The 26,655-nt window shown below is 40.5% G+C and overlaps 1 protein-coding gene across 1 annotated transcript; it reads right to left on the bottom strand.

The window, feature by feature from the left end:
• Positions 1 to 3,165: 3,165 nt before the first annotated feature.
• PSTK (phosphoseryl-tRNA kinase) lies at positions 3,166 to 14,834 on the bottom strand (the record flags this gene model as incomplete). The annotated part of the gene is made up of 6 exons (XM_079701617.1): positions 3,166 to 3,378; positions 6,904 to 6,997; positions 7,530 to 7,605; positions 11,508 to 11,706; positions 11,951 to 12,242; positions 14,619 to 14,834. The coding sequence occupies 6 exons, from the start codon at positions 14,832 to 14,834 to the stop codon at positions 3,179 to 3,181; spliced, it is 1,077 nt and encodes a 358-aa protein (XP_079557743.1). The 3' UTR covers positions 3,166 to 3,178.
• Positions 14,835 to 26,655: the final 11,821 nt, after the last annotated feature.

Below are 26,655 nucleotides of genomic sequence, written 5' to 3'. Positions count from 1 at the left end.
CTCTTACAAAATCTGTTACAACTTATTTCAATGTTTAGTGGAGGAATTGCCTTTAAAATTGCCCTGAATTAAAAACTATTTAGTTAACATAGCTTAGTTGAATCAGTAGTTTAATTTCACCTGATAATAGTAAAGCAATTTCAGTTTAGTAAATCTTTCTTTTTTCCATAAGGGAAAATATAAAACATTTAATTCTGTTAAAGTTATAAAAATGAGGTAAAAGTTCTGAAAAGAAATGAAACTTAAGACTTGAAATTGAAAATGGAGTTTAATATTTAAAATACCTGCCTATTCAACTTGTAGTTTAAACATACAGCAGTTTTCCATTGGATTCTTTTTATTATACTTGTAATTTATTTTAAAAACTACAGGTAAATACATAAGAATGCTAGAAATATCAGAGGATTATCTATGAAGATGCCTTTTTTCCTTTTAATCTGAACTGTTCATTTAAATCTTCAGTCTGATGTTACACGTGAGGTTGATAACTATACTGAGAATCTGTTATTCCTCCTATTCCTTTGATGACCAAAGAGGTACAGTGGAAGTCATCCATCTTATTCCTAGGAAATGCGGTCCTTCCCCCAAAAATCTGAAGTTTCCTTTTCCTGCCTTCTATCCATTTATTGCCCATAATTTTCAAGAAAAGGTAGGTATAGAAACACATGGGAAAAGGTGATGGTGAAGTGATATTTACAAAAATGAGAACATATGTCCAAAACGAATTCTAGACTCCTCTTCAGAATTGGCCATTTAAGATATTTTCTGTGAATTCAAGTTGTAATGCTTATTTGCAGTTTTACCAGTCTTTAATGTACAGCAAGAAAACTATATAAAACTGTGAATCAAATCGTCATTAGTAGAAGAGGATAAAAAAAGTGTGGAAATAGATATAAAAATGCATTTAAACATGGTATTTGTTTACAAAAGTAAAACTTGCTCTATAAATCCACAGTAACTAATTTTGATTAGGAGGCTGTTTTTGTGTAATAACTAGCGTACTCTGAGGACAGCTTGGTCAAACAATAAAATATATTGTGACTAACTGTTGGTTTCTGTGTACTTTGCAAAATTTTTATTTTTAATTTGGTTCAAATCTTGAAAGTGACTAATTGGCTTCTTAAGCAAGTATTCTAACTATTAAGCATTATAACTAAGAAGGACTTCTACACTTAATAGTAAGTGAAAGGGTAATGTTGATGGTGTAAGTCCACAAAAACCCCCAAGTGCCAAGTTAGTGCGTCTTCTGCCCTCCCTTCCCAATGCTAGAAAGCCATTAAAATGAGTTCTGTGGTTTAATATCCAATCTAAACGAATCTCCATCGCATTGTTGAAAAAACAGCATCAAGGAGTTTCTGCAAACAAATCTTGTCAATCTGAGGCTTGTGAATCTAAAGTCTGCAGCCTGTTCTGCTCTGTTGCTTGGAGCGCTCACTGCTCAGATCAGTTTTAGTGCAGCCATTTCCAAATGTGTAACTGGGCCCTCGTATGTATATATTGTCAGAAACAAGTTGCTGTCATTTGGAAGCTTTTGTGGTTATTTTTTTCTTCTATTTTATTCTTCATATAAAAGCAATACCACAAAATAGAAAATGAAAGTCTTCATGAAACAAAAAAGAACTCTCATGTTAAAACCAGTTTATTTACTGTATATTCTGGGCCAAATAGTGACAAATACATTTTTTTCTGAGAACTAAAGAGATGTTTTGAAAGTACATTTAGTTCAGATTTTTTTTCACAATTGCAAACTAGAATGTATAATTTTTAAATTCCTAGGACTTAAAGAGCACAGTTGTATTCCAAAGGTATCGATGCTTGAAAGCTGTAGTTAATTCTAAATGCACTAAAGTTTTTGAAGCAAATCTACCTTAGAAACTTTTTTAGTATTGTATTTCTAAAAATATTTAGGATTTTATTTAAATTTTTTGTGAGTTAAATTCTGTATTGGAAAGATGTTAATATCTTCTATTAAGTATTGAATATGTTTCTCCCATTTTATTTTTAATCAAATATTTTATAGAAATGAGTTCACAAAAGTTTAACATGCACTATTTATAATACTTTGCTGTTAACAGGCAATGTTCTGAAACTAAATTTATTTTTGTTCAGTGAACATAAGTTTAGATTTTTAAAGTTGGTAGATACTTTATCTCCACTAATATTTTTTTTAAGAAACTGTGAAGAGATTAACAGGGAGTAATTTTATTTCAGATTTTATGAATATAGTATGTAGCTACAACTTCTTGAAATTCAAGTAAAGGCTAGACTTTTACTTTGAAAAAATTTCACTGGATATTTTCCAGTGCTATTTCATTTTAGAAATAAGTGTTTGCCATTCATCTGCAGAACTGTTTGACAAAGGGAATATTACTAAAAAAATGTTCAGAGATAAACCTCATTTAAGTTCTACAAAAATATTTATCAAATGGATGTATTATTTTTTTAAAAATTCCCTGCTAAGGACTTTTCATTAAGTAGTCTTAGAGGGTATATGGTTTCTAGAACTTGGTTTTGTTAATATGTACTTTGATGTCAAGAACGTATTTTATATGTAAAACATAAAACTTGAGTATGGTTGCAAAACACACTATTGTTTAGGGATTCCAGAAAGCAGTTTAATGCTGAAATAACTCTATCTAGTATGTAGTTCATATTGTGAATGAAGCTCTGCTTTTGTAATATATGAATAAAAAATAACACTTTCTAATGATCTCGATTTTTCTTTTTTGAAAACTACGATCCAATTTTTAAAATAATTTTCCAGTGTGTAAAATGTTAATTTTTTTTGAAGATTTTATGGCTACCTTGGTTTGGATTTGTAGAGTGCCTTACCCATGAGAAGACGTTGCATGAGTTAAAAGCAAAAACAGTTCCATAATGAGCATCTTTTCTCCTTCCTAATTTCTTCTCTTTATTTAAGGTGTGACCCCTGCCCCCCCAACTGTTCTGGCACATAAATGAGGAAGGCTTCCTCTGATGCTTAATTATCCATGTCACATCTGACAAGTGACTGACTGAAGTAGTTTCTGTTATGACAAATGGATCTTTTAGAATGGACTGATTTCCCCCCCTCCTTTGGCAATTCACATCATTGGCCTAGAAAACATCCAGTAATACAGAATTGTTTAAATTAGTTTGCAAAATCGTAACCAAAATGGCTTTGATTGGAAATCAAGTTTTAATGCTGCTTTGAAAAATACCTCTGTACAATGTTTTCTTTCTCATAATGAAAAAAAGAAATAACATCTGATAAGTCCATGGTTTGTTGAAAGCACGGGTATTTTTTGTTTCCTTGTCTTAGGTCTTCCAAAAACTCTGCTTTGAGTTTGTTAAGTTCTTCGGCTAGAAGTTTCAAGTTGTACGGAAACACCTGTTCACCTAAAATAAAGATAATCTCAAATTATTTGTGTAAATTAAATCAAGCTGGACTGGTGACAGCAGGAAATTAATTTGATTACTTCAGACAAACCATTCAGATTCTTCTATAAATCATAATTGAGTTGGTGTAATATGTAGACTAAGGTCACATTTATGTGATACAGGCAGATCATTTAAATAACTTGCTATGACATGCGCGAGCAGAAAAGGCAAACCTGAAAGGGACTTTTTGTTGACAAAATAACTTGACAGTCTTATTGAATTAACAGGTAGTAAGGCAAAATGCAAGCAGAGCTAGAAAATGACAATTTGGCTTTGAAGCTCTGATAGACAATACCTAGAACAGTTGTCCAATATAATTTTCTACAATGATGGAAATATTCTAAATCTGCCCTATTCTATCAAGCAGCCACTAGCCATGTGGGTAGTGTGACTGAGAACTGATTTTTTTGTTGAACATCTTTACAGAGATATAAGTCACATAACATACAGTTTACCCATTTAAACTACAATTTAGTGGTTTTAGTATATTCACAGATATAAGCAACTATCACCACAGTCAATCTTTGAACATTTTTATCATCTGTACTCTTAGGTATCACCCTCTTAACTCCATTCCCCCTCTCTCTGCCCTCAATCCCTAAGCAACCGTTAATCTACTTGAGGTCTCTAGATTAACCCATTGTGGACATTTCACATGACTGGACTCATAATGTGTGCCCTTTTGTGACTGGCTTCTTGCACTTTGCATAATGTTGTTTTGTTTTTTGTTTTTTGGGGGTTTTTTTTGTTGCGGTACGCAGGCCTCTCACTGTTGTGGCCTCTCCCGTTGCGGAGCACAGGCACCGGACGCGCAGGCTCAGCGGCCATGGCTCACGGGCCCAGTCGCTCGGCGGCATGTGGGATCCTCCCGGACCGGGGCACAAACCCATGTCCCCTGCATCGGCAGGCGGACTCTCAACCACTGCGCCAACAGGGAAGCCCTGCATAATGTTTTTAAGGTTCATCCATGTTGTAGTACGTCATTCCTTTTTATGGCTGAATAATCCATTGTATGCATAGACCACATTTTGTTTGTCAGCCAATGGACATTTGGGTTGCTTCTACCTTTTGGCTATTAGGAATAATGCTGCTATAAGCACTTGTGTACAAATTTTTATAGGAACATTTGTTTTCATTTCTAGGTCCCGTGGTAATTACATTTAATTGTCTGAGGAACCGCTAGGCTGTTTTCCAAAGCAGCTGCACCACTTTACATTCCCGGCAGTGGTGTATGTGGGTTCTGAGTTCTCCACATCCTACCACGTGGACTTTTGGATTCTAGCTGTCCTAGTGGGTGTGCAGTGGTATCTCATTGTGGTTTTGGTTAGCATTTCCCTGATGACTAATGATGTTTTCATGTGGTTACTGGTCATTTGTGTATCTTCCCTGAAGAAGTTTCTATTCAAATTCTTTGCCCATTTAAAAAACTGGGTTATTTTTATTATTGAGTTGTGAGAGTCCTTTATGTATTTCGGATATAAGTCCCTTATGAGATGTGATTTGCAAATATTTTCTCCCATTCTGTGGGTTGTCCCTTCACTTCCTTGATGGAAGGAGAACAATTTTTAAATTTTATTTAAGCACAGTTCTAGAAGCTAGTACCACCTCCTTCACACACACACACAAAATTAATGGGTAGGAAAAGAGTCAAGAGTAATTTGGGTATAACCCTATGCCCCCTTCCCTTCATTTTATGGACAGGCAAATAGTTGAAAGAACTCGTACAACAATTTTTGTTTTCATTCTGATCTGATGCCATTTTTGTTCCAGCTCTCTTTTTCAAGCTTTGGATTACAAGGCATAAATGGGTTGCAAGTTGCAACCAATGTTTTTCTAAGATGGAATCAAATGGAACACAGTTCATTAAACATGTGAAGGTTTTGTGAAACTTGTTTCTATGCAGGAGTGTGTCTGTGTACTGGGCTACACACTAGGTTACAGTATTATAACCTGCTTACGGATCATGGTTCAAAAAGGTCTGAAAAGCAATATGGTTAGTATATTGTTTCTTTTTCCAATGTTCTAAGTTTTTGTAAAGGTATTAATAATAAATGTTGGTGATGTGGGGGAACATAACAGAAAGCACCAACTAGAATCAGACTTAGCTCAGCATCAGGTTGCCCAGGTACAATATTTAGCAGGTGTTAAGTTCAGCCTTGGGCAAGTTACTTATCCTCTCAGACCTTCCATTTCCTCATTTGTAAAATTACACTTACCCGATAGGATTCTAAAGACTAGAAACTATATTTATAAGGCACTTAGCATATAAAAGGAGTTCAAGAAATGTTAAGCTGCTGTTATTTTTTAAATCAAAGTTTAAATATAGCAAAGAGTTCAATATTTAAAACCTGAAGGAGGGCTTCCCTGGTGGCGCAGTGGTTGGGAGTCCGCCTGCCGATGCAGGGGACACGGGTTCGTGCCCCGGTCCAGGAAGATCCCACATGCCACGGAGCGGCTGGGCCCGTGAGCCATGGCCGCTGAGCCTGCGCATCCGGGGCCTGTGCCCCGCAACGGGGAGAGGCCACAACAGTGAGAGGCCCGCGTACCGCAAAAAAAAAAAAAAAAAAAAAAAAAAATCCTGAAGGAATTATTTTATAAAACTATAATTATCACATATTTCATCTAAGTTCAGACTGACAATGCACCAAGCCTGTTCAAACTCCATGCTGATTTTACACCTGGCCCCTGACTCCCTCTCCCCATCCCTTACTTCACCCCAGACTCAATGGCTTCTTTTCTGTTCTAGAACATACCAACTCTACCTGTGGACTTTTGCACTTGATGTGTCCACTGCGTGAAACGATCCTGCAGGCATCAGCATGGCTTGCTGTTTCCTTTCATTCACACCTTTGCTTCAATGCCATTTCCTCTGAGAAGCCTTCCTGATTACCCTTTTAAAAATAAATCCTGGGCTTCCCTGGTGGCGCAGTGGTTGGGAGTCTGCCTGCCGATGCAGGGGACATGGGTTCGTGCCCCGGTCCGGGAAGATCCCACATGCCGCAGAGCGGCTGTGCCCGTGAGCCATGGCTGCTGAGCCTGCGCGTCCGGAGCCTGTGCTCCGCAACGGGAGAGGCCACAACAGTGAGAGGCCCGCGTACCGCAAAATAAATAAATAAATAAATAAATCCTCCCATCACTACCTTGCCTTACCCTACTTTACTTTTCTCCAGAGCACCGGCATATATTCATATATTTATATATTTTTTGTTTGTCTCCTCACTGTGATGTTCTGCTCCCTCTCAACTCCCCAGTATCCAAAATAAAGCCTAGTACAGAGTAGCCACTCAGTAAAAACCTATTGGATGGATGAATGCCTGGTTCCAGAGGTAGAAGTTTTAGCTTAATATAACCAAGTTGCATATTTAAACTGAAAACATGATATAAACTTTATGAATGAAAGCAAATAAACTACCCACGTCCAGGGAACAAGAGTAGCAGGAAAGAATAGTCTCAACTAAATAGAATCTTAACTACTCAACACACCTTTCGCTTCCTTCATTGTCTGAGAGACAATTCTTCGGAGGGTCTGATCAGCTTGATGAAGAATGTTAGTTGAACAAATAATTCTGTCTGTTTCCTAGGTAATAGACATTGTTATTGGAACAGTTATCTAGTTTTACAAAAGAAATAACTAAAGTGTAGGGGATGCATAGGTGAAGAGATACAGAAAAGGAAACGTGACTTTTCTGTTTCAGTTGTTCTTCCCTAGGAGAGGGTTTAAACGAAACACATCCAGTTGTAAACTGGGTTCCATGTAGGCAGTATGCTGGTAAATGTCTAAGAATGGGCTCTCAAAGAGCAAAACACAAACCTATCCATAGTATTTTGTCTGTTCCTACAGTGTAAATATTCCCATCCATGCCCACTTCGAGCTACCAACATGTCAACAGGCTCCAACGTTTCTGAAAATTGAACAGTCTTTGACCAGGCAGTGCAAGCTCCCTCCAGACTACCACTGCATCCAGGTGTCAGGAGCTGAATGCTGGTAAGATGCCAAGGCAGGGACAAAGTGTCTCTCACATGTTACTCATATTGTACACTCAGGTCAAAAAGATATTCCTACAAAAAGTTCCTTCTCATTTATACTAAATCTAAACTGGAAGACTTACCTTTTGTTCCACATTCTCCTCCACGTACTTTATTGGATTTTCCAAAGCAGTAAGCAGTAAATCAGTCAATTTCAGTCTATAAGAGAAGGTAGGATAAAATAAATCCTTATATCAAACACCTGTTTTTAAAGAACTTGTGTTTATGGGTACTAAGCTGAATTCTAGAGGAATGAAAGTGGTATATCCAAACTCCTGAACAAAAGGGGAAAAGCAAAGTGATTTGGGAGCTACCTTCTACTTGCAAAATTAAAATGTAGAAGCTCAAAACAAGTGATAAGCCCCCCAAATCCCCTCATGTAAAAAATATTAATTTCCAAAGACTCATATCAATAAGGTTTTAAAAGACATTCTCTCTCTTCCCTCATTAACTGCTGAACTTTAGGCTCCTAGAACTTTATATTCCCTAAAGAAGGAGGCTTAGTCTTTATTTTCTGGCTTCTGCTCATTTACTGGATGTGAATTTGCAAAGTTCCCCACAGGACAAGAGGTCATCGAGGGTTGCAGTAGAATTCATTTATTCATTTAACAAATATTTATTGAGCATCTTCATATATGAAAAATGTACAACTATGTGTGTGAAACTATGTGCTAAGCTGGGGGTGTAGCAAGATCCCTACCCTCTCTAAGCCTGATAACATAATGGAGAGAGACAGAGAATAAATAAATAAGCAAAAAATAATAGTTTCAGACAGCGACAAGTGGATGAGTGAGCGAACAGGAAAGCCAGTGAAGCTTACATACGTGGGAAGGGTAGAGGGGACGGCAAGCACTATGGCCCCGAGACAAGAACAAGCTTCTCGTGTTCATGGGACAGAAAAGGCCAGTTTGGTTGAAAAGGAGCAAGGGGAGAGTTGTGGGACGTGAGGCTGGGGAGTTAATCAGGATTAGAGCTGGGGGGCGGGGAGGATAAATTGGGAGGTTGGAATTGACACATACACACTACCATATATAAAATAGGTAACTACAAGGACCTACTGTAGAGCACAGGGAACTCTACTCAATACTCTGTAATGGCCCATATCGGAAAAGAATCTAAAAAAGAGTGGATATAGGTATAGGTAGAACTGACTCACCTTGCTGTCACCTGAAACTAACACAACATTGTAAATCAACTATACCCCAATAAAAATTAAAAACAAACAAATTTAGGGATCAGATTTAAAATTCCAAAAAAAGGAAAAAAAAGAAAGTACTGAATGTCATGTCTCTGAGAATATAAATTATGAAGTCTGTCACTCAAACATCATGTGCACGACAGGCAGATTTTCGTCTGATGAGATTTTTAATTATACGAAGTGAAAACTTCTAATGCAATCATGAGAGAGTGACATGTCAAAGTAAAGCTCTAATTTAAGTTTTCCAGAATAGTCTCATCTTAAAAAACAAGATTCTTTTCCCCCAGCGTTCCACTCTCTCTGTTTTTGCTGACCTAAACTTTTCCTCCTGTGAGTCACCAAACTAGAAAAACAAAACATCTTCCTTGAATGGACATATTTTATTTTTTATTTTTTTTCGGTACGCCTCTCACTGCCGTGGCCTCTCTCATTGCGGAGCACAGGCTCCGGACGCTCAGGCTCAGCAGCCATGGCTCACAGGCCCAGCCGCTCCGCGGCATGTGGGATCTTCCCGGACCGGGGCACGAACCCGTGTCCCCTGCATCGGCAGGCGGACTCTCAACCACTGCGCCACCAGGGAAGCCCCTGAATGGACATATTTTTAGTAAAAGAATAGAACGTTAAAAAAAAAAAATCAGGGTGAGAGTGTGCAAGTTATGGTAAGGAGTTTAAATTTTACTCAGATACAAGGAGTAGCACTGAAGAAACATAAGCCAGTGAAGTCACTGAATTAAACCTTCACCTCAACGTGATCTTTCTCACAAAGAAAAGAGCCCAGGTTCTGGAATGAGTGAGACTGCAATGGGTCCAAATCTTGGCTCTGCCATTTACTATCTGGATATGTTACTTTACTTACATGGGCCTCAGTTGTCCCATCATGAAAGGGGGATAATTGTATCTGCCCTCAAAGGGTTGTTGTGAGGACTGAATCAGATTATACATATAAAGTGTTCAGAACTTGCCCAGGACATAGTATCTGCTCAACAGCTGTTGCTGCTAATAGTAGTACTAGTAGTAGCATTAGTAGTGGTAATGGTAGTGGTAGTGGTAACAGTAATAGTAGTGGTAACAGCAGTAGTGGTAATAGTAGTAGTAGTAGTAGTAGTAGTAGTAGTAGTAGTAGTAGTAGTAGTAGTAGTAGCAGTAGTAGTATTTCACAGAAGCCTGGGAAAGGTATATTTGTCACATCATCTTTCAACTTCCAATTCAGGGCCACCAGACTTCAGACTGCAGTCATAGCCACGCTATGACTATTTTGGGCCATATTCTTAAGACCCAAGACAAAACTGCAGATTATGTTCAGGGTTGGTACTGACACTGGCAAAGCTCACACTCCTCCTTGCTTCTAGCAAGAGCTGGCCCCCGGAGCAGTGATGCTCACCTTAGGCTGCTCTCATGGGCTAAAATGGGGTACCTCAATGCCTCAACCAGCCATTCACTTGCGAAGGAAAACATTTTCAGTATTCCAGAAAGAGTAGCCATCAATTGGCTACATGCTCGCCTTCTCAAAGTTTCAAGATATTATGAGAAGTTAAAATTAGGAATCTCAGCCATAGCTTATTTCATTAACCCTATAAACAACAGTTACTTAAATCGAATTTTTTCTTTTTTTCTTAGAATGTTAGAGTATTACAAAATCCATGGGAACTGTATCCTGGAAACAAAACATTTTGAGGAATGAGTTTAAAAAATTAGCCTTTTAAAAACTGCTGATCTGTGACTTCCCTGGTGGCGCAGTGGTTAAGAATCCACCTGCCAATGCAGGGGACGCGGGTTTGAGCCCTGGTCCAGGAAGATCCCACATGCCGCGGAGCAACTAAGCCCAGGCACCACAACTACTGAACCTGAGCTCTAGAGCCCGTGAGCCACAACTACTGAGCCCACGTTCCACAACTACTGAAGCCCACGTGCCTAGAGCCCGTGCTCCGCAACAAGAGAAGCCACCACAATGAGAAGCCTGTACTCCATAACGAAGAGTAGCCCCTGCTCGCCACAACTAGAGAAAGCCCCTGCGCAGCAATGAAGACACAATGCAGCCAAAAATAAATAAATAAAATTAAAAAAAAACCAAAAAAACCCCTGCTGATCCCCTCTGGACAACAGTCAGGCAGGAACTAAGGAACTGTGGGCAATATACCTCTCGAACTGCGCTGTCCCGTGAAGCAGCCGTGGGCCACATGCAGCCAGTTAAGTTTAAAGTGATTAAAGTGATATTTAAAATTCAGGTAATAAGTTGCACTGGCTATACTTCAAGTGCTCAATGGTCAGTCGCATGTGGCTAGCAGCTACCACACTGGGCAGGGCAAACAGAACATTTCTATCATCAGTGAAACTTCTATCAGAAATGTGCTGAACTAGAACTCTCCAGAACTCTAGAACTCTCAAGACCTATTTTAGGAATGAAATGCATTAGACACCATAGCCACAAGCCTCACATCTACACAAGCAGTGTAACAGGAGTGAGGTTTTAGGCAAATTAGGATTTAGTACCAGTTCTATTCCTTTTCTCTCTATAAGAAAACTACTGGGCAATCTATTTAGACTATGCTACTTCAGCAAGAGTATCAGAGATGTGCCCTACTCTGAACTCCCTGCCCTGACCTCTGGGAAACAGTATAATTTTAATGAGAGTACACATTTGCAAACAAACTTGGGTTCACGTCTCAGCTGTAACTTACAATTTCAGTGACGTGACACTGGGCAAACTAAACTTCCTCACTCAGTTTCCTCTTCTAAAGAAAGGGGAAATAATGTCCCTCTCCAAGGCTTGTGTGAAGAGTAACCAGGTGGATACAGGGAAAGCATTCAGCACAGTGCCTGGCTCAGCAAAGCAGCTAGTGAAGGACACCTTTGAGTAGGCTACCTGGCCTCTGAAGCACACGCTGGGCTCTGAATTGTGAGGCTGTTGTGTTCCCAAGCATTTTTCTCAGGGTTGGGCTTTTCTATCTTGCTTCCCATCAGGTGGATGGTCTCGGCAGGCACTGGAAGTGGTCTCTGGCCATTCCTCTGTAGACAGGTCTCGAGAGAACACTCTAAAAAGAGCTGGCAAAAGCCTAATGAATCTGAAAACCATTCAAAAACCACAAAATTACTAGGGTACTTTTTCCAAAATGTGAAATAAACATACTTAGACAAGTTAATCCACCTGCAGCAGGAAAGACCATTTGCAATACTGAACATGTAGCTTTGAAAATTAAGTAAATCCATATAAACCTCCTAATCCAATCAAGTCCTCACTAAAGACAGTAGTGATTTTGATATGCGAATAAATGTCTCTGAGTGTAAGAAAAAAAATGTGTTAATTACATTTCCGAGCCAGCTGATAGACTTCATATCTCATACTTTGATAATAAAAGTTGTCATCTAAAATCAAAAGCAGAGGTCTAGAAACAGCAGTCTTCGTTAAGAGATAGTGAGACTGGGCCTCAAGTGCTGAAGAAGATATCAGATCTTGATCCTTCAAGCAGGTTAGAAAATCCTCCCACATGGCTTCAGTCCTGCTGGGTGGGGCAGACATCTGACACCCGTTAATGACAGCCAGAAAGAAGTATTCAAGGTACTTCAACAGTTCCTGGCGAAGCGATTTCCACTGGGATGGCTGCAAAATACCGCAGAATTGCAATTTATATTAGGCTTTGGCCAGTAGGGTCATGCCTCAACAACCCCCTGCTCCACATGATAATTTCTGAACCATTTGGAGTTCTCTAGACACAACTTGCTTTCTCATCCTCATGTCTTCATATACGCTGTTCCCTCTGCCTGAAAAACTACTCAGTGATGTTAGTTCTCTGTGAACTCTTCTCAGACTCAACCATGCAGAAGGCAGCTCAGATCGTCCCTTGCCTATCATGACACCCTGTTCTGTGTATATTGGGTCTCCACTCTAACAGGGTTTACATTGTTTAGGTATCTCTATGTCCCTGCTAGATCAATAGTCTACTGTATACCCAGGCTTCAGCAGAGGGTCAGACACCTAATAGATGCTCCAGAAATGTATATGAAATGACTGAATGAATAAGTGAAGAAATGAAAGAATGAAAAGCTGTTACCATCCAGGAGAAAGGAGGAACCAAAATCAATACCCTGGGACTTCCCTGGTGGCACAGTGGTTAAGAATCCACCCGCCAATGCAAGGGACACGCGTTCGATCCCTAGTCCAGGAAGATCCCACATGCTGCGGAGCAACTAAGTCTGTGCGCCACAACTACTGAGCCTGCACTCTAGAGCCTGTGAGCCACAACTACTGAAGCCCACGCGCCTAGAGCCCGTGCTCCGCAACAAGAGAAGCCACCGCAATAAGAAGCTCCCGCACCGCAATGAAGAGTAGTCCCCGCTTGCGGCAACTAGAGAAAGCCCACGTGCAGCAACGAAGACCCAACGCAGCCAAAAATAAAAAGAAAATCAATATCCTGCCAAAATAAAATAGTCTGGCTAAGATATAGCAATGCTCATTTTCCCTTGAAATAAGAAAAGTTGTAGATAGAAGGAGGATCAGCTGAAAGGTCCCTGGGTCCAGATGAAAAGACCTCAGGCTAACAACAGGATTGGAATGGGATAGGGAAAGATAGAGGAAGCAGATTGAGGAGAAGAGAATAAATAGCTTGAAAATATAAGTAGTCTTGCACTGCTCAAAGGCTCTGGTGAACACTGACATAGTTATGAGGTCAAGGCTGGAGGGAAAACACAAGGACAGGAGATCAGGATCCCTCTCCTGTCTGTCCATGCTCTAGCACATCACTGAGATTATGGCACATAAAACAAATACATCAGCAAAGCCCACTCAAAAGGAAACAGAAACACGATCACTTCCTAAAAGGTGAGATATCCTACTCGTGATGACTGGATGAGCCCCATGGCCTTCGTCTGTATGGGGAGAGTGGAAAAAATATAATAAGAAAAGTGAGGGAAAACCCCAGCAGATACAACAATCCCTATCAACAACTTCCAGCTTTCTCCATAGTGGTAAAAATACTATTACTTAAGTAAATCCGGTGCTACCAGGGGCCTGATACTGTATTTACCTCACAATTAACCAAGAATGAGGAAGTATATAACTTTGGTGGAGAAGTTCAAAATTCTTCCATGTGCCAAATGTACTGTATTTTTGCATATATACTTACAGAGTGGAATCACACCATATTTGAATTTTATTTATGTGAATTCATCTACATTCGGCACTAAATGACAAAAATAACTTTAAAATTTTCAGAATATCTTAATCAAAGAGTATTTTCTCTAGAGTGAGCATGAGATGGGTGACGTGAATCTACTCTTCCCCGCGGAAGTCTCAGTTTTCACATGCTTCTCAAGGGGATGCATCTCACAGCGCTGAGGGTGATCGGAGGGCTTAAAGAGAAGTATGTACTGGGAACCCAAGTTGACCCCTAAATACAAGCCTATTACTTCATCTGGTGGTCAACGAAGAAACAGCCATCTTTTCCTATTCTGGCAGAAGCAGGTTTACCCTCAGTTGAATGAAGATCCAGCTTCAGAGGCCAAGTCCTTCATTTGTACAGACTCTATTGTCACAGGAGGGGCCCTAGTAAGTACCCTGTCACTTATAATTTTGTATCCTTTTTCTTTAAAAGTGTTTCCCCAAACCGCATAACTTAAAGCCCCACAATACCTGGATTCGCCTGGCTGAATGTTAAATTGGCTGTGTTGGAATTTTTGAGAGATTCTGTCCTTCTTTTCAGAACAAACTTCCCAAAGGATTTTCAGGATATTTGATTATGGGGGACTCCCACCTTGCACGCTGACTTCGGACCCTAACCTTATGCTGGTGGCTGTTTGCATCGTTTTCTATTTCTAGTCAACTCATTCCGTGTTAAACCAGCTCCCCTTTCCTCGAACTCCTGTCTCTCCTCTATCAGAGATCCACCTCCCACACCAGGTATTACCCAGAACAAGAATCGCGGAGTTTGTAGATTTCCCTCCGCGACAGCAGTCTAGGCCCCGCCCCCCCCGTACTGACCAATGGGCGAGCGCTCGCCTCCTCTAGGAACGCGTCTGGCATGACGTCATCATAGGCGACGACGCCCACGGCCCAGCTACTCTCCTGCCGTAGACGGTGGCTGAGGGCACGCGCGAAGGTCGACTTTCCTGCTGCGGGCAGTCCGCAGAGGACGCAGAGACCTAGCTTCTTCGGCTTCTCGCTGCGCGCTCCTCTGGCGTCCTCGCCTGCCTTCATGCTGTCGCGAGAGACCCGAGGTGGCTGCGAGCGTTGTCTGCGGAAATGTCCGCCAACTGCGCATGCACAGTCTCCCACCGCCCTCTTGCGCCGCCTGTTGGCACAATGGAGGAATGGGCGAGCCTTCGGCTCCAAACACTATGCGTGGTCGCGGTTGTATCCGAGGTCGTCCCCTAGGTCCCCTGAACCCCTGGTACTGAGTTTTCTGTGAGACGAGTCCTCTAGTCTGGGAAGTCCACGGGGATGCGTTTCGTAAAACCTGGACGTTTCCTAAAGAGTCAGAAAGTTAGACAAACTTCAGTTAGAATCATCCTTCCTTCCGGAAACTTGCAAACCATTAAGATCTGCGCCTCGGGTTTTTGTTGGTTTTTACGATGAAGTCCCTTGCCTAGGAAAATCGCAGAAGAGACTTCGAGGCTTTTCCTCCAGCAGTCTTTGGAAGGTCAATTACTGGAAATCAAAAAATAGGAATCGAATCTGAGTCCGACTACTGCGCTCCGCTGCCCCTCACAGATGGGATAGGTGGAAGGGCAAAGTAAATAGTAGTCATTGCATCCTAACGCCGCCAGTCGGCAGCAAGTGTGAGGAAATAAAGGCAGGAAAGGAACATCCCCAGACTTCAAGTCCAGCGCATTCATGCAGAGCACACTAGGTATTTTAGTGTTAAAAAAGAAATGCTAAGCTGTGAAGAAGTATAAAACAAATTCCCTCTGTGGGGATGTGGTGTAGAAAAATTGAATTCATATTCTAGCTTTCACCTTATTTTAGGAGATTACTTCTTAGTCATATGAAGTTATGTTTAAAATGTGAACAAGTGAGTGAAAATCAGTGTATACTGGGACAAAATATAATCAATAACCCAATGCTAAATCTGATATATTTGTGATTACAGAGCATGTACACATACGTTATCTCATTTTCTTTCTCTTGGATTGAAGGTGAGCATTGAATTAAACATACTTTTCATTTCATGACATTTTATTGTCATAGGCCCAGTGCAAGATCCCTCTCCTTAATTTATTTTTCATCACTTATCCACACTCACACTCATTTCTTCCCCTTTTCCTAGGCAACCTTTTTTTTTTCTCGTTTAAACATGGTTTTTTTTGTTTACTTATTTTAAGATAGACGTTTTAAAGAGCAGTTTTACGTTCATAGCAAAATTGAGCAGAAACTACAGAGTTCACATATACCTCCCCCCACCCCCAGTCTCTCTGGCTATCAACATCCAGTGTGGTACATTTGTTACCATCGATGAACCTACACATATTATCGCCCAAAGTCCACAGTTTACACAGGGTTTACTCTGGGTGTTATACATTCCATGAGTTTGGGCAAATGTATGATGCTATGTATCCATTATTACAGTGTCACACAGAATAGGTTCACTGCCCTAAAAATCCTCTGTGCACTACCTATTCATCTCTCCCTACCCCAGCAGCTGCTTATCTTTTTGCTGCCTCCATAGTTTTGCCTTTTCCAAGTTATATAGTTGGAATCATACAGCCTTTTCATATTTGCTTCTTTCACATCTTTCATGGCTTGATTGCTTGTATCTTTTTAAGCACTGAATGATATTCCACTGTCCGGATGAATCACAGTTTATCCATTCACCTACAAAGGTTACCTTGGTTGCTTCCAAGTTTTGGCAATTGTGAATAAAGCTACTATAAACATCTGTGTGCAGATTTTTGCATGGACGTCAATTTTCAACTTATGGTATCTGGGTAAATACCAACGACCGTGATTACTGGATCTTGTGGTAAGAGTATGTTAGTTTTGTAAGAAAGTGACAGACTGTCTTCCAAAGTGGCTGTATCATTTTGCATTCCCACCACAATGAATGAGAGTTCTTGTTGCTTCATATCTTTGTCAGCACTTGGTGTTGTTAGGGTTTAAAATATTCTAATAGGTGGGTAATGTAACCCAACAGGACCCTATGGGGACTTCCCAGAACAGACACCCCCTGCCCCCCATGTTCTCCGCCTGCCTCTTGTCTGTAGAAAAACTTTAGCCTCCTAGGCCTTCCCCAGGTTCCAAACAGTAAATTTAATCAGAGAAGTGAGAAAATGCAGAAAGAAAGGAAAACAGTCAAGCAAGACAAAATAATAATAGTTTAGTCATTAAACAAAGTCAAGGATCTTTAGTTCCTCCTCAAGGGTTATAGATAATATTCTGAGCCAAGTTCTTTGAGCTCTTTTGCAGATACTGAAATCCCCACCAGGTGGAAGAAGTTAACTCTATGCTGCTAACAAGCACGTATGCATGGGGTCCTGGAATCAATCTCCAGCAGATACTGAGGGATGACTATCTTCTCTGGTTAGGTTTTTGTTCAGATCTTTTACCCATTTTTAAACTGGGTTGTTCATTTTCTTACTGTTGAGTTGTAAGTGCTGTTTGTATCTTTTGGATAACAGTCCTTTATATGTCTTTTGCAAATATTTTCTCCCAGTCTGTGGCTTGTCTTCTTATTCTCTTGACACTATCTTTGGCAGAGTGGAAGTTTTTCATTTTAATGAATTCCAGCTTACCAATTACTTCTTTCATGGATCGTGTCTTTAAAGTTGTATCTAAAATGTCATCACCAAACCCAAAGTCATCTAGATCTTTTTCCTATGTTATCTTCTATAAGTTTTATAGTTTTGCATTTAGCATTTAGGTCTATGATTACATTTGAATTAATTTTTGTGAAAGATAAAAATCCTGTATCACATTTTTTTTTTACATGGGTTATCTGTTTGTTCCACCTCCATTTTGTTGAAGACTTTTTTTCCTCCACTGCATTGTCTTTGCTTCTTTGTCAAAGATCAATTGACTATACTTGTGTGAGTCTATTTCTGGGCTCTGTATTCTGCCCACTGATCTATTCTTTTTGCCAATACCACACTGTCTTGATTACTGTAGCAGTAAAGTTGGGTAGTATCAGTCCTCTGACTTTTCTTCTCCTTCAATACTGTGTTGGCTATTCTGGGTCTTTTGCCTCTCCATATAAACTTTAGAATAATTTTGTTGATATCCACAAAAGAACTTACTGGACTTTTGATTGAGACTGTATTGAATCTATAGATCAAATTGGGAAGAATTGACCTCTTGACAATATTAAGGCTTTCTATCCATGAACATGGAATATCTCCTTTCATTTAATCCTTCTTTGATTTCTGTCATCAGTTTTGTAGTTTTCCTCACATAGACCTTGCACAAATGTTGTTAGGTTTATACCAAGTATTTCATTTTTAGGGTGTAATGTAAATCATATTGTTTTAAATTTGAAATCCACTTGCTCGCTGCTAGTGTTATGAAAGCAGTTGACTTTTGTATGTTAATCTTGTGTCCTGCAACCTTTCCATAATCACTTATTAGTTCTAGAAGTTTTTGGTTGATTCTTTGGGATTTTCTACATGGACAGTCAGGTCATCAAAGACAGTTTTCTTTCTTCCTTCTCAATCTGTATACTTTTCATTTCCTTTTTCTTATTACATTAGCTAGAGCTTCCAGTATGATGTTGAATAGGAGTGGTGAGACATTCTTGCTTCGTTCCTGATCTTTGTGGGAAAGCATCTAGTTTCTCACCATTAAGTATGATGTTAGCTGTAGTTTTTTTTGTAGATGTTCTTTTTCTTAAATTTTATTTATTTATTTATTTTTGGCTGCATTGGGTCTTCGTTGCTGCACATGGGCTTTCTTTAGTTGCAGTGAGCGGGGGCTACTCCTCGTTGCGGTGCACGGGCTTCTCACTGTGGTGGCTTTTCTTGTTGCAGAGCACAGGCTCTAGGCGTGCGGGCTTCAGTAGTTGTGGCACGCGGGCTCAGTAGTTGTGGCCCACGGGCTTAGTTGCCCTGTGGAATGTGGGATCTTCCTGGACCAGGGCTCGAACCCACATCCCCTGCATTGGCAGATGGATTCTTAAACACTGCTCCACCAGGGAAGTCCCTGTAGATGTTCTTTAGCAAGTTGTAGTTCCCCTCTATTCCTAGTTTGCTGAGAGTTTTTTTATCATGATGAAAATGTTGGATTTTGTCAAATGCTTTTTCTGCATCTATTGATATGATTGTGACTTTTCTTCTTTAACCTGTTGATATATTACATTACTCAATTTTCAAATGTTGAGCCAGCTTTGCATGCCTAGAATAAACCCCACTTGGTCATGGTGCCTAATCCTTTCTATACATCGCTGGATTTAATTTGCTAATATTTGGTTGAGGATCTTTGCATATGTATTCATGAGAGATGCTGGTCGCTGGTGTTCTTTTCTTGTAATATCTTGTAATGTCTGGTTTTGGTATTAGGCTAATGCTGGTCTCATAGAATAAGTTAGGAAGTATTCCCTCTGTTTCTATCTTCTCAGAGATTGAAAAGAACTGATATAATTTCCTCTTCTAATGTTTGGTAGAATTCACCAGTTATTTTGGACCAGTTATCTTTTTTAACAACCTGTTCTGGAACAAAATGATTTTTTAAAATTTTTATAAAAATTGTTTTATATTTCAGAACATCAAAATGAACTATTATGACTTCAAGTTTAGGTGTCCACTATCTAGAAAGACATGATTTTCAAGGACAGGTTCAAAAATAAGCATGTGATGTTGGCATACAGCCATAATTAGAGGACAACCCTGAATTTGTAAAGCTTTCTTCACAGACCTCACTCCCACCTGAGACCCAGAAAAGGACAATAATGGGATGAGATACTTACTGAATATGTGGTCTCTTAAATTAGCAGGGTGCCAACATGGCAACATTGCATTTAGTACCAGAGACAAAATATTTGAGAGTCCGGGTGGGTGAATTTTGGGGTCAAATAATGGGGCCCAGACCACTTGGGTATGTGAACTATGTCCTGCTCCATACACTCCCTTCTTCCCTCAGCCCCAGGGCTGACCACTTCGCCCTAGGAAAGGGAGCTACTCTTGGCTGTACTTCAGTGGAGGAAATACTACACACCTCTGAGAGTGTAAAGGTGTGCCACAAAATCATTCTCTTCTTGAGAATGATCTTAAGAATGTAGTATCTCCTTATCAAAGAAAGCAAGGGATAACTCACATATATCTAACTCAGAGTTGCTGCCTTTCCTCCAGAATTTATATAGTCAATTGAGACATCCTCAAGAGATATTTGTGACCCATTTTCCCTCACATATAAACACATAACCTGAAGGCACACAAGTCACTCCTGTTTAGGATTTATTGTTAAACTTGATTTAAATCACTATTAGACTGGCTATGTCACATGGGCAGTGTTAGTTGTCATCATTCTGTTCCTTCTGATCCTCAGAAGGGAATGGAGGTTGGTCAGTAATCCTTCATGCTGGAACAGTCACTCTGCTTTGAACTTGGGGTGAGACTGCTTGACTGACCTTACTTTGCTGGTTCTCTTCTATCAGTTCTGCCACTCACAGCCACAGGCATTGCATGGGACTCTTGCCTCACCTAGACTACCACATGGGCTGTAGGAGGTACCCAGCACCCAGTTCCAATTTTAGCTTTAGCTAAATCTTCCCATGTTGGGGGTGTTCATTCTGTTCTTCTCATGAGAGCTTTCAATTCACTGTGATCCAGCTGCCTGTTCCAAACATGTTAGTTGACCTTAAGGGGAACTGTATTCATCTGAGAGCAAGTGAGCAGAAAAAGCAATGTGTGACAACTCCGGGTTTAAGTTTCCGATCTGTATAATGAATGAAGTCCTCTTAAGGGGACTTAGAAAATCTGAGACTCCACCTTCTGACATCCCCAGTATCTTCAGAAGCAGGTTTTCTCCTCTGGTTACTTTTAACACTGTTTTCTACCAACTCAGCACTCAAGTTCTTTAATCACTAACAGAAATTGCTAACAGTCTAACTGCCAAAGCCCAGGTTTATTTAAACATAGCAAGAGCCATAAGACCTCATCCCTCACCACTTTTGTCCATCTTCTCTTTTCTTTACTGATCCTTAGAGCTAAGCCTTCTGGAACACCTTTCTAGTCACAAACAGATTTTTACTTTTAAAAAGACCTTGAACTGCTTTACCTTAACGTCAAAATGACTCTGATAGCATGGCATTGTTCACAACCTCTCCAAAATCTCACTTGTAGTTGCTGAGAAGATTAACTAACACATGTTTACTTTGTGGCCTAGAAGACACTTAGTAAATGCTGGTCTCCTTGGCTGCCACCCACTTATAGGTCTGTGAAAATGAACTTCCTTACTTTACTCTCCAATGAGGTATTGCTTATACCCATTTCAACAACTCCTCCTCTAAAGTTTATGCCAAAGTAAAAATTATAAGCTTATTTGCTTTTTCTATAATCACTATCAATGTCATTTCCAGTTGAATCATCATGTCACCAGTCTTATCTTCCTTCTTAGCTTCTTTAAAAAAACCTAACAAAGACGGCCTAAAGTGTGAGCCAGATACTCAAATGTTACCAAATCTTGAACTAATTTTACAGTATCTAGTGTTTTTCTGATTTCCCAAAGACCATTTTGCTCTTGGTGTTGTTAGGATGAAAGCAAAGTAAATGACCTAATATGCTGAAAGTGGGTACTTAGACCCAGAATAATCATCAATCTCACTAACCCTAAGAACCACCAAAGTGTTTGAGGAAAGATCAAAGGTACAAGAAGCAGTTCTGCTAAGAAGAATCTGAATGCTACCAACCTCTGGCTCACAGATGAAACAGATGTCAATTCCTTGGTTTCTTAAGCTTCCAAAACAATTTTCTCAGAAGAAAGCAATTCCTAGAGATTTCCAACAGAGATTTTCACTGTTCCCTTACTTCCATCATGGTGTCATATGTTTAAAATTATTATAAAGATGTTTAAAACAATCAACCCCCTCGAAAGCCTAATAAATGAGCCTCGTATTTTAACACTGCAAAAGTTAACCATTCAATGTTCACTTGATATTTGTGTACCAAATACTGCCTTAAATGCTGGGGATTCACACATAAATAAAGACATCGTCTGGTGTTTAAAAAAGCTCATAATTTATTTGAGGAGAGAAAGTGAGAAAAATAAAATGTGCACAGCAGAGATAAATATAACTACAAATTTTAAAAATTTACATTGGCTGTTCACATTACATTGTATATAAAAGCACAACTCTCAAAGGTAAAACTGGTAAAAAGGATTCTATAGCTTCCCCTTAACCTGCAATCTAATAGTACAACATATCCCTGGAAGGACTTTAATAAACATACCTCAAAATTCTACAATTATACATAAAGACAGGGAATTTTTATAAAAAACACACAATATTCAAAATGAGTTGTGAACATACTATGTAGAATTTTTGCTCAGTTACTTCTTCACAATGTGCAAGTGACACAAAAACATAACAAAAAATAATAAAACACATCCAGGGCTTCCCTGGTGGCGCAGTGGTTGAGAGTTCGCCTGCCGATGCAGGGGACACAGGTTCGTGCCCCGGTCCGGGAGGATCCCACAGGCCGTGGAGCAGCTGGGCCCATGAGCCATGGCCGCTGAGCCTGCGCGTCCGGAGCCTGTGCTCCGCAACGGGAGAGGCCACAACAGTGAGAGGCCCGCGTACCGCAAAGAAAAATAAAATTAAAAAAAATAATAAAACAGATCCAATAGTTGATTTAGCTTGGATACTATTTTGTTTCATTATTAACTTACCAAAAGAAGAGTTAGTTCTCATAGATCTTAAAACTCTCAGTAAGCAGTCTAAAACCCCAAGAATGCAGGATAAAACAATCCCATGAAATGGGTCCATTATGAAAGTTCTTTTTAAGCCAGGTATTCTGAAGTTGGAGTGGATTTTTCCGTAGATTATACCATGTTATTCATGCTGGTTACTTTTCAAGCCACTTTTTTTTACTGGATTCGTTCCCATTAGTGTACATTGCTGTAGATCCAAGCAGAATAAGGTTGTTAATTTTTTTTAATGTAGAAGATAAAACCCACTTAAACAAAAGCTCTTTGCAGTTTTCAACAGTTTAAGGGTATAAAGAGGCTCTGAAACCCAGAGTGTTTAAGAATCTGTTATAAGGCATGTACAGTTAGCAGTAAAACATTGTTATGTGATTACTACCTACCTTACCCCCAATACCTATATTTGTATCTTTAAAGAAATCTTTTCCCCAATTTTAATTCTTCTCTTTACTAAGACTCTAGGGTAGTGACAGTGGGCAGAGACAGGGAAGCAAGAAAAGCATGTAACAGTAGTGCAGGGTTCTTTTTTAAAGCTGCACACACTATCGCCTAATAAAACTCTACTACTTTCCCCACTTATAATTAACTGCTGTGACTAATGGAAGAATGTGCAACTCTTCACGTCTTGTTGCTGTTTGTGCCTTGTAACAGATTCTTAAACAGGAAAGGATACAGACTAAAAATTGCAAAGCAAAGGCACATGGAGCAGAGTCCAAGAGAAACCAGGTTCAAGCATCCAGCAACGATGTGCGAAAGCATGTGCAGAGTCCTGCCAACCAAGGAAGCGCACCTGAGTCTTTGTGTTCAAGGTTTTTATTGGCGGTCAATCAGGTAGGCATGGAGCACCAATGTGCTGACATTAGTTTCTTAGTCTTTAGCCTCTTCAGAGGCCAAACTAAAAGAGTATAGCCCTGGGGGCTTCCCTGATGGCACAGTGGCTAAGAATCCACCTGCCCATGCAGGGGACACGGGTTCGAGCCCAGGTCCAGGAAGTTGCCACATGCTGCGGAGCAACTAAGCCCATGCGCCACAACTACTGAGCCTGCGCTCTAGGGTCTGCAAGCCATAACTACTGAGCCCGCATGCCACAACTACTGAAGCCCATGTGCCCTAGAGCCTGAGCTCCGCAACAAGAGAAGCCACTGCAATGAGAAGCCCACATGCCACAACAAAGAGTAGCCCCCACTCACCGCAACTAGAGAAAGCCCATGCCCAGCAACAAACACCCAAAGCAGCCAAAAATAAGTAAGTAAATTTATATTAAAAAAAAAGAGTATAGCCCTCACCACACATCACGCTGTTAGCATAACCTAGCTGGTGGGGCTGAGGCCCATAGTTAAAAAGACAATTTTATTAAGCAGATATTCCAGCAGCTTAGAGGATAAGACAGGAGTTGGTCAGGAACCAGGTCTTTCTTTGGAATGTGGGCAAGTTTTGAACATCCCACGCCTAACAAGTTAACCCTTTACTACAAAAACAGCTTTAGGATAAGAAGGTGTCACACAGGTGATAATCATGGATGTAGGCAGATTCAGCTACACATCAAGAGCTTCCCCATAATTTCTACATGTCTTCAGAAAGGCTGAAGCCAGGCTGTATTGAAAACTGTATACTGTCCAGAAATGTTGGACTAACCAGAACAGAGGTTATAAATGACGTGGCGGTGGTGAGCAGCTATAAATGAAGTTGGGGGAAAAGGGGTAGGAAGGTTACTCTTTCTTTCCCGCTTCTAACTTAACTTAACTGCAGGTCCAGCATTGAGGCAGGGTGAGAAGAAGGAACTCCAGGCAACCATAGGGCCTGCAGGGACCAGAAAGAACGGGAAGGGAGGAGAAGAGGTACAACTCAAGCGGTACCAGCTGGGAGGAAAGTTAAGTTCCTATAACCACCTTGCTGGGAAGTACACTCCTGGGTAAAAGGCAGGGCAAATACACTAAGAACTCATTCTACTTAAAATCAGGATGGTCAACACCTCAACTGTCGTATTACTAAGTGAATGGGCCCAAGAAAATTAATACCACAAGTCACTTCTTTCTAAAATGTACCTTTCAAATATGCATTGGTTCATATTCTGAAAACAGATTGGAAATATGCCTCTAAAGAGCATATTGAGTTCTTACACATTAAGCTGTAATAAACTTTAAAGTAAGTGAGTGAAAGAATTGCATAGTACATCCTAGTGATATTGGTGGAAAGTTTCCAACATATATTTTATGATTTATTTCAAGGGGAAAAATAGGGCAAAAAAATCAGTTGCAATTCATGACGAGAGCAATTTATCGTATTAAGAGTGAGGTCAGTTCTGAACCACCACCCCCCTGGCTTTGAAGAAAAAAGCATAAGCTTGCATTTACTATTTTTGCCTTTTTCTGCATCTCTTATTTTGTAATAAAGCTGCCAGCCAACTCCCACCAATCTATCAATTCCATACAACAAACCTGTACTCAACACCTTTACCAGGCATAGAATAATTACTAATCTCAGCAAGCCTACATAGTAGGGAACACAAATATGTAAACTGATAAAGTCTGAAACCATAAGAGAATTATAGTACCTGACAAAGATTCTTGCTTGGCCAAACTTTATTCAGGCTCCTGAACCTTCTCCTAGGCTCATCTGGGCATTTCCTTATAAAATCTAGTTTTAGCAAGAACATTGCTAAGTCAATTTAGTCAACTTATTTTAATTCCAAATCCCCCATCCTCCATATCTGACCCCCCTTGATAGCTAATCAGGTTCCTCATCTTCCATCATCCCCTGGGTGATGTCTAATAACCCTGGCCTCTCACCAGCAAGAATTCTGTTAGGTAGGTTCAGGCACAATCATTTTGACCCTTGAGGTTTCTCATTAGTAATTTTCTATCCACTGACCCCCCCTACCCCGCTCCTTGGCTTTAAATTCTCACTTGTCCATGCTGTATGCAGAATTGAGCCTGGTCCTACACTGAGGTCTTTTCCCCTATTACATAGTTATGAATAAAATCTGCTTTCACTGTCCAGTTTGGGCTTTTCTTTTTTTTTTTTTTTTTTTTTTTTTTTTTGCGGTACGCGGGCCTCTCACTGCTGTGGCCTCTCCCGTTGCGGAGCACAGGCTCCGGACGCGCAGGCTCAGCGGCCATGGCTCACGGGCCCAGCCGCTCCGCGGCATGTGGGATCTCCCCGGACCGGGGCACGAACCCGTGTCCCCTGCATCGGCAGGCGGACTCTCAACCACTGCGCCACCAGGGAAGCCCCTGGGCTTTTCTTTGACATAAATTAAAAGTATAAGAGTAGTACAGAGGAATGAGTTTAATTCTATAGCAGAGTGGAGATCTGCTGCATTTTGAACGATGCATAGGATTTTCCCTGTTCCAAAAGAACAGGCATTCCAGAGGGAAAAGCCTGCGCAAAGGTGGGGGGGATGGGAGGGCAGGGAGGCAGGCGGGAGTCAAAGTACAAAGGCTGTACTCGGTCAAGAGCAGCAAGCACCAGGAGGAGAAGAGGGCAGTGCAGAGGATGGGGTGGAAGTGGTTGAGAACGAAGGCTAATGACAGTAAAGAAGCTCCCGGAACCGTTCAAATGAAAGCTAGTGCTTGAAAACAGAAGAAGCAGAGATGAAGAAAGATAGAACAGGTTTCCTCTAAGAAAACCAAGATTTGGTGATTTACTGGCTGTGCCAAAAAAAAAGGGGAGACCATAGGAGTCTAGTTTCCTGACTCTTGGTCATTCAGCCTTATTCAGGAAAGTCAAAGTCCAGCTGATAGTATTGACCTGGCTCCTTAAAGTGGAGATGGGTGTTTCACAAGAAGACCCTATTTTCTTTGGGCTGCCAAAGCTGGTCGTGTGAATTAAAGTTAACATATAGGAAGCAGGAACTAGAAGAAAAACTACTGATGTAGACAACCGAGAATGCGTCGGGAGTATTAAAACACCTTTGCAAATTAGGCCCTTTACACTCAAGGCCTTTGGAACTCTGGCATTCGACTTTTCTATATTCTAACTCCTTTTTTTCTTTCAAAAGGAGGAAAATTCATCTGCACAGGACTCTTCAGGAAGGGGACAGGTAGTGGTGGTGGGGAGGGACCATCTACCTTCCTATCCCGGGGGCAAATGGACAGAGCCACCCGCCCCCACTTCCCCGGACCCAAAGCTTCAGGGTCCTTCAGGTCCAGCTCGCATTCTGCTCCACCGC

This window comes from Hyperoodon ampullatus (assembly GCF_949752795.1).
Source record: "Hyperoodon ampullatus genome assembly, chromosome: 1".
NCBI lineage: Eukaryota > Metazoa > Chordata > Mammalia > Artiodactyla > Ziphiidae > Hyperoodon > Hyperoodon ampullatus.
This window is presented reverse-complemented; position numbering and strand designations above follow the sequence as displayed.